The sequence below is a fragment of the Molothrus aeneus genome, chromosome 3 (genome assembly GCF_037042795.1).
Source record: "Molothrus aeneus isolate 106 chromosome 3, BPBGC_Maene_1.0, whole genome shotgun sequence".
In the NCBI taxonomy this organism is placed as follows: domain Eukaryota; kingdom Metazoa; phylum Chordata; class Aves; order Passeriformes; family Icteridae; genus Molothrus; species Molothrus aeneus.
The window spans coordinates 59,473,871-59,483,164 of record NC_089648.1 but is presented as its reverse complement, the minus strand read 5'-3'; the positions used below and the strand labels follow the sequence as shown (position 1 = coordinate 59,483,164).

The 9,294-nt window shown below is 35.8% G+C and overlaps 1 protein-coding gene across 1 annotated transcript in view; it reads left to right on the top strand.

The window, feature by feature from the left end:
• The first annotated feature begins 450 nt into the window (after positions 1 to 450).
• Positions 451 to 9,294, top strand: part of LAMA2 (laminin subunit alpha 2) — a 254,837-nt gene continuing 245,993 nt past the window's right edge. Inside the window, exons 1-3 of the mRNA XM_066546117.1 lie at positions 451 to 517; positions 856 to 1,026; positions 5,129 to 5,241. Of these exons, the coding sequence (XP_066402214.1) occupies positions 451 to 517; positions 856 to 1,026; positions 5,129 to 5,241 (351 nt within the window). The remainder of the gene's footprint in view (positions 518 to 855; positions 1,027 to 5,128; positions 5,242 to 9,294) is intronic.

The following is a 9,294-nucleotide window of genomic DNA, read 5'->3' as shown; positions in this document are numbered from 1 at the left end:
TAACACATACAATCAGTTTGTCTCTGTGGATCAATTTTATTACGGCTTAAAGGTTTTCATCAGTACTTAGTGGGAAGGAGAGTAACCCGCCTAAATGAATGTTCTTCATATGGTTTATAATCTTTATAGCTTACTGCTACATATAACTTTGCTCAGCAGAGCACTCAGACGTGCTTAAATGCTGTGCTGAATGAGAATTATAATACATCACTCAGCATGTGCACCTGGAAAAATAACAACAGCACTACCATAAAGGATATGATGTCGTATTTTCTTCTTGAGGAAAGGGAAGCATGACATATGCTATTCATGTTGCTGGATGAATTACCCAGCTGCTCTGATGACAAAGGTATCTATGAAGTCCTAAGCAGAACAGTAATACAGTGTAATGCAAGTGCTGCAGTCTGTGGAGAAAAAGCTTTTCCATGGAGATATCAGCAGAAAAGAAGAATGATAAAGAGTTTTCATGGGTACATTGTGTACAATGTTGCAGTGGCCAATTGTGTAGGAACACAAGGTTTGATTGTGAAACATAAAATTTTATGATGCTTTGTATGTTTCTGTACTTTCTCCTTTGGCATCCTGCTGTTTTTCATGATATAACCAGAAGGGAGCAATTTGAATTTTAGAAGAATGGGGAGAAACCCATCAATATAATGGCTTTGTTCTGATGTCTAAATTCTGGATACACATCAAAGTTGGGTTTTTTTACTTCCATAGCTGTTGAAAATGAAGGCTTTTGCTTTAATGTTGTAACAGGTGTTACATTAATTTGTGATTATTCTGCTAAATTCACCTTGGTTTTGCCTCTGTTGCTTTTGTTTATGATTTTATTTTATTTTATTTTATTTTCAGGACTGTTTCCTGCAGTGCTGAACCTGGCTAGTAATGCTCTCATCACAACCAATGCTACCTGTGGCGAAAAGGGGCGGGAAATGTACTGCAAACTCGTTGAACATGTACCTGGACAGCCTGCAAGGAACCCTCAGTGCCGCATTTGTGATCAAAGGAGCCGAGTTCCACATCGTATGTGTGCCATTTTCATTTTGTTCCTTTAAAAAGACTTTTTTTCCAAAGGGTCTAAATATTCAGGAAACAAAACAGTAGTTCATCAGCCTGATTACTGTGAAATGTGTGTCTCTTTTTAAATCAGGTTAACCATCTCTTCCAAAGGTATTTAAAAATCTGTATCTGAAATGGGTACTCCTCCCACGGAACTTTCTGATTCAGGTACTAAAAAACAGAGCACCTAAATTCAGATTTAAAAAACTAAGCATCTACAGCTGTTGCTGTTTCTTTTGATAGACACTAACCATGAATAAAAACCAGGTAACTGACTTTTACCTGCATACCTATTTGTGGAACTGGAGAATTTTGGCCAATCTAAGCAATATCTGAAATTCCGGTAAATTCAGTTTTTCCCGGAGCCAGAAAAAATAAGATAAAGTAATGGAGCACTGCTTGGTTTAATGCTTAGTTTTTAATATTAAAATTGATTTTTGCTAACACTATTTTCTCAAAGATTACCTGGAAAGAAAATCACTTTTCAAGTAAGAATTTGTCATTGTCTACTTCAGATCTGCCTACTTCTGGTAGTTGGGAACATTAGAACTAAGAAAATTTCCTAGTCAAGTCATACAAGTTTCATTTCATGTAACCTTGCTGTGAAAGACATGAATAGCTTTAGCATTATTAGATTTTCATGGGTATATAGGCACTGTAGATGGTAGAGGATGTAGGGATACTTAAGGCAGCTTTTGATGGAATAGATAAAACACTGGAAGAAGCACAGACACAGAAACATTAAGACAATTATTTTTTCCAATTGTGTTTCAATAAGACTTAGCTCAGATACATTTATACCTCATGACATTTAAGCATGTGCTTAAAACCACAGGATAAAAAGAAAAAAGATGACATTTAATCTGTCTGCTAGTTCTAGACAGAATAAGCTATCTGTGGCTGTAGCTTTCCAGACAGAGGCTTGTTTGGATTCTCCTTAGAAACTTCCTCCCATGGCGACACTTTTTAGTGTGGCTCCCGCATTACATCGCTCCAAACAAAGTGTTTTTCTAATAGCTAATCTGCATCTCCTTGCAGAAATTCATGTTACCTATTTCCTATGTTCCGTCAATACAAGTAATGGATTATTATTCCCTTTTTCTTAAAAAAAGTATTTTAATTAATTGAGATGTGATGGTATTGCTCTGTCTAGTTTCTACACTAAGCTATCTTTTCTTTCATTCTCCGCATAGGTTTTGTCTTCTAGAACTCTAACTTCATGAATTGCAATTCTGTGAATTCTCTTTAGAGGCTTTAATGTCTGTTAAATTCACCTGGGCTCTTACTAGTGCTACACAGAGATTCAGATTTGCTTCAGAATAATCATAGACTCCTGTTCACATGTTTTATTTTGGTATTTCCCATTGTTAATGGTGAAACACCACGGAGAGGACAGTTATTTGTCCATTGCAAACTTCAGATGCATTCTTTTTCTGCTCCATTATTCCTCATCTTATATTTGCAAAGCTATTTGTAATTGTCGGAGTGTAGATTACTTAATTTATCAGAAGACAGTTACAACCTATTTTTTTTCCAGATTGTTTTCCAAGTTTCAATGTCTTCTTTACGTACAGAAAATGCCACCTTCTGAAGAAGGTTGTAAGAATCTTTAGCAGTAGACATATCCAGTTACGTTATAGCAGTGTGTTTCACTCAGAGCAGAATTTTGGTTTTGGAAGCATTCCAGCTGGCAGAGAGACTGTACAAAAGACTTTCCTATTTTACAGATGGGAATTTAGAGACACATGCACATTACCCAAGTTTTTTTCTTATATGAAGCATGCTTATTTCAAAAATCAAACCTAAACCAGAGATATTGCTATGTCTTGTCTATGATGTCAGTGTACTCTAAATTATGTGTATACACACAGACATATATGTGTCTATATTAAAAAAACCCCATCTGAATGCTTTATATCTATGTTTCCTCTTGTTCCTACTCTCTTCTAAACTTCAGTCAGTCCAGCTTCATCATATCTGGTCTTTTGTTACAATCATATCTCATTTTAAGGTCTTCAAATGTTCATTTGGCAAAGGGAAGTGCCTTGTTTAAACAGAGATGGCTTGTTAATAGGAGAACCATGTAATATAACCAGACTTTAAATTATACCCCTGGAATGTGTGAGTCTGGAGTGCCTCCCCTTAATTACTATAGTAGGAAATGAAAACAAATTCCCTGGTTAATCACACATGAGTCCAAATTAAAGAGCACAGTTTGATGGGCTCACTCTCTAAGTTCTCCCTCTTGGCATCCATCAGGGAGATTGGTCCTTGAACTGCATTTGCAATCCAGTCCTTTTTACAAATATTGTATTTTCCCCCTTATTTTTTAAATAAGCTAAACATGCCAGCAATTAATCAATTTTCAAATTAATTATGATTAAACTTTCATAATGGTGATTACAGTTAATTGTTGATTCATCTCCCAATCCTCTTTCAGATGATTTACCTTTACATCAATTTCATCTGGAGAGACTTAGATCAAAATTTCCAATTAGACAACTTCTGTCACAATCACTGAAAATCACTGAATTTGATTTACAGCTGATTTTTGCTGCCACTCATTTAAAGCCAAAATTTGAGAAAATGATTGGAGCTGTGGGAACTGATAGCATGTAAAGCATGGGGTCTGCTTTGCTTTTCTTTTCAATATAAAGCTACCTATAGCTTTATCAGTTGTAGTACCAGAATTCTAACTTGCAAATGTTGCTGCCCACTAATACTATTGAATAATATTTAAGTGAAATTTTTGGCATTTTCTATATTGAGCCTTTATGCCTTCACTCACTCCCACCAAGCCCTTCAATTGTGTCTTTAAATATGTTCAGGCATTCTGGCTTCTCTTAATGAGCTAGGACTCCTATTCTCCACAGGTGGTTGATATAGCAAAAAACCAGAGATACAAAGACTATCAAGCTGGCTGGTTGATTTAAGTAATAATTAAAATAATAAGTAAATTAATCAGTTCATAGAGTAATTACTTGCAATTCTAGGCCCAGCTGGTAATGAATCATATTCCAGTTTTATACCAAGGAAACCTGAGAGTTTAGAAAGTCATCCTTCATAAGAGGAGTAGAGTTTTCTTCTAATTCATGTTCTTGCAAGTAGAACTTGCATAGAAGAAACTTACTGTATATGAATTTCCTTAGGTTTATTTTCCTCATAATGTAGAGGCTCACTCTGGAAAATAAGGGACTTCAAAATATAGATCCTTGTACCATTTAAAATTTTGATTTTGGTATTCTCTATTTTGTACAGGAAAGAAACACAAAAAATAACCTGGGAACATTGAGTGTGATTTTTCTCAGTTTAATAATATTAAAGTACTAAGTAAGCAAACTTGGATAATGTAGAAGATCTTGAAATTCAGGAAAAATTCAATTCTGTAAATAAATTTGTGTCCCTCTTATTTAGGAATCATTTGGGACACTACAGCAGAGTAAATATAGACATGAAAAATAATGCATCTTGGACTTTGATGTGCATTATAACCAAACAAACCTTTATATGCATGTATGTGAGTCAGAAAATTTTCCAGTTGAGGAATATATTCTGTAATGATTTCTGAATCATTTCCTCTGTAATGATTTGTGAATTATTTCCTGAATTATTTCCAGGTGTGCTTAGAAATGTCTTAGAAATGCCAGTACCAGTATTACTTTAATCTCTGCATTTCTTGCACACCATATCTCAGGTTTCTGATTTGTTGTTTCTGTTGCAACGTTCGATGACTTTGCAGTACTTGAAATTTTGGAGGAGTGTAGGAAGTGTTTATTTGATTTAAATGCCTGCATTTTCTGTAGCATCAGGAGAGCTTTCTGCAATTAGATGTTCTGAATGACCTTGTGATCATAACCAAAATGAAATAACTAATATTAGATCAGTATTCCAGTAATAATAAGCATGACTGGTGACCCAAGAGTACAAGAAAAATTAGTTTATTCTTTTTTCTTTTTGAATCCTGCCTTACTAGTTCTGTGATTGCTGTAAAATGTAGATTTCAGATCTAAAAATAACTAAATTTTCTAATAGTTTTGAAATTTATATGTTTCTGCTGTTCTAACAGAACGACACCCAATAGCAAATGCAATTGATGGCAAGAACACTTGGTGGCAAAGCCCTAGTATCCAGAATGGAATTGAGTATCATTATGTGACCATTACATTGGACCTCCAACAGGTAGGCTTCTATTTGTTTGTTCCTGGGCTTGCTTTCTTGCATGATAGATCACCTGGATTATCTAAGTTTTTGCTCTGTGTTGCTTTCCTATATGAAGACATGACCAAATTCTCCTATAATTTTCTGTTGTTCATATGGATATGACTGACCCATTCATTGTAACATAATGTGCCCCCCCCCCCCAAAAAAAATCATATATAGTTTTAGGAAGTCATGCAGTTTTAAGTACCTTTTATCTGTAAAACTGAAGTACTTGTAGGGTAGAGATTTTTTTATACCTGGAAGAGCCTTTGAATCGTAGAAGTGTTATTAGCATTCTGGCTTTGGAGCCCTCATTGCTAATGGCAGAAACAATCTTACATCTGCTTTTTTGGCCTTATATATGCAAAAGTACTCAGTGTGCATTTCTCTTTCAAACAGGAAAGCTAAAACTTTTACAGAAGTTTGAGAATAGAATCCTGTGCATTAAAGAGGCTTGTGGGTTTTTTTAACATGTCTTTTAAGTTTTCAGAGTTAATTTCCTGGTTTGCTTTTACAGCAAGGAATTGTGCCTCTTGTAGCTTATGAACTGTTAATATGCAAGTAGCTCTGGGGCATTAAAAGTAAATTCCCATCCTTGTTTTCCATCACCCTAGAAATTTTATTTGTATGGTTGTTTAGGTCAGGTCTTTTAAACTAGGCTTTATAACTCCTGGTTTTTCTCCTGCTATTTCATTATCTGGATTATTATCAGATATTAGCAAATTTATGAATTTCTGACAGTTTTAAGTTTTCTTATATATTAAAAGCTAGCAACTAAAGGGTCAATGAGGATATTGGAGAAAAAGTTCGGGTTGTTCTAATGTATTTAAAAGGCTTCTCCATGTGCCAGCTGACAGTGGTCTGAGAATGCTGCACTGTGTGTGGCGTGGGTTTGGGGTTTTTTGTTACTATTTTTTAAAAATGAGACAAGGATCAAGTCTGACCCTGTTTCTTTCCCATGTCCTATTACTAACTGTTCAAAGGAAACTTGGCAGTCCTTCTGCAGCTCTAAAGCTGATACCTTCTTTTAAGCCCATTCGTTTGTTGTTGGCTGGAATAGAAGTAGTGTTGAGTTTTCTGTGGATGTCAGAGAGGTGGGATAAGACCCTGTGTCACTAACGCTATCTGGCACACCCTTTATGAGCTGAGTAACCCATCTAGTTAGGAATGCATGGGATTTCACTCACCACCATACAGGAACAGAGCAAGTATTGTTCCCCAAAATGTACTAAAAGGTCTGCTGCGATTTGCATGGCTTTTGGACTGCTCAGTGAGGAATAAGTGTTGTTTGTGTCTTGAGAAGTATTATGAGTTTTTGTTTGCTTATCCAGGAATTTCATAGTCAGATCATTATAGACTATTAAAGTAACCGGTGGAATGTGAAATTTTTCTTTCAGCTTTTGTTTTGTGTAGGAGTCACTATGAATGGTGAAGGTCACCAGATATCTCTGGGATCTCACTTAAAAGAAATTCCGTTCTTTACCTTTGGCTTTTAGGAGATTCAGTAATTGCTATGTTTGTGTTGATGAATTCTTGCTTTAAGTATAAAAATGCTCAACTTCCTTTTGTGTGATAGAAATAAATGACAAATCCACAAGTAATGGACTGAAAATTGCAGGAATGCATTAGTTCTTATGTTATTACTGGTAATTATGATAGTACATGGAAAGCTTTTAGCAATCCCAATTTCATGAAAAAAATCAGAAAAATAATTACAATTTCTTCATTTATATACTGCTTGGCCTTTTAGGGCAGTGACTTTTTTTTTACTTTGTTGTGCAGGGAAGCCATATAAAAATAATGTATTCTGTTTAGCTAATAAACTAGAGGAAGTAATGTTTACTTAATGTTAGAACAAGCCCAAATATTATCAGTCCAGTTGGGAAAAATGTAGTATTTTTTCTTGTTTTCTCTCAACAGTTGAATTTTGCCTTAATACTTACAAAGAGCTTTTATCTATAATGGAGGCTAGGTTTCTAATTCATTGAAGTATGCTTGAAATTTTTACTCCATATAATATTAAAATATGAGTTGAAAACTGGAACTATCTGGTACTGAGCATCTTTGATAATTTGCTCTTAACCTTCATTTTTCCCACTTTTTAGCCATTGTAACAAGTCTTATCTATATCACAAGAAAATTATGGAACTCCATTCATGCCTGTACATGCGAGATTATTTTTTACAGTGCTTTTCATCCAGCAAGTGCATAGGAGGTCAAAAATACAGATTTATTTGGGAGTTTCTCACATGAATTTAAATGGAGATTAGAGTGACATGTTGAGCTGCCTTGGTAGATCCAAGTTTGGAAGGCGGGGTTCACAGATGGGCTGGGTACCAAGAGAAGCTGTCTGCTGTTCTGCAGCCCTTATTCCTGCTGACTGAGGAGGGTCTGTCTGCTCTGCCTTGAGAGTGTTGGGCAGTTCAAGTGCAACAGAGGTACTTCAGATCCCATGAGTGCAGTGTTTAGCAGGACTGAAAATAGGCCTTTTCTTCAGGGATTTCAGAGCAGGGAGCTGGCAAAACAGAAATGCTTAGACGTCCAGGGAGAACATATTCCCCGTAGTCATGGTATTTCTAAATCCTCAATTGGATTTAATTTCACAGTGATGTGGAAGATTAGTAGCATATATTTAAAGAAAATTGGCAAATTCACAGGAGAACCAGTTGGCATTTTGAGGTGAAGTGGTCAGCCCATCTGTTTCTGATATCTACACACATCAGGACACTTTTATTAACAAATTCCCAACTACTCTAGGGAACAAGGATATTGGCAATATCCTTAATACTGCTCAGATGCTTGTGCCAGGAGCATATTTATGTGGAATTAGGCTTTTTTGCTGTGCATTTCATATTTTTTAAATTATGCTGGAGTATTTTATGTGAATTGTAGATGTGTGGAACGCAGGTGGACCTAGAGTTAATATTCTGGCAGAAATTTCTGGATTTAATAACTATCTCTTAATTGCTTGGGACTGTGGAGGATCAGTTCAGTGTCCAGGTGATGCTTTCCAGGAATACATATCTGAAGAAGAAGGAAGTACGCTCTACAGAGCCTTGTAAGCTGCGAGAGCAAGAATAACTGATTCAGCTATGAAGCTGTTTCTCTCTAAAACACCTGGACTTCATCAGTTGTAAGTTCCCTAAGCTCTGACAGCATTCAGCTCTTTCACCTTATCTTTTCATCCTGTCCCCTACCCTTCTGTAGGAAGGGAGGAAGGAGTTTAAAAAGTCGTGTTCTGGCTCTATGTAGAAATCACTGCAGTCACTATCCCTTCCAAAGGCAGGGATACTTGGGATACAGGGATACTCAGAACACTTATTACAGGAGTTATGTCATACAGCAAACTGGTGGCAGAGACCCCTGAATTAACTAAATCTGCATCCCTGCCTAATTATTTCCTAATTATTTTTTTTTTCTTAAAGAAGAAATAACCAGACCTTTGAATCTTGGCCATTTCAAAGTTGTTGCATGATTTTTGGATTCTGGAACAATCTCCCTGTTATCTGCTTTCAAATTACTAGTGGAGTCCATTGTTTGGGTGTTTATACAGTTGAACCCCACAAAAAGGTCCAGTTCAACTCATCCTTTAGGGATTGACTAAAGGTAATGTTACAGCCATAGTGAAATAAGAGGTAAATCAGATGATATTTGACAACATCTTTTAATACAAAACTCTGGGTTTTTATTTTAACTTATGACAGTTGACCGCACAGTGGTTAAGGAATCAAAACATGTTGAGAAACAAAGCCATATTAAAGTAGTCTTTACACATTTAGCTGCATAGTCACACAGGAATATGCATATCACTGGGCAACATTTGGTTTAATGTTATATTTTCTCTTCTCTGAAATATCAAATACATTTTCCATTGGGGGAAAAAAATTACAGCCAGCTTTCTGTTGAATACCTTCTGATATCAAATATCAGAACAGGTAAAGGAATGAAGAGCAAGTTAACTGTACTGTTTAGTCTTGGGATATAAGAACCAGTATAGTAAAATGAAGTGCTGTTTGGTATTTTTGTGTTAAA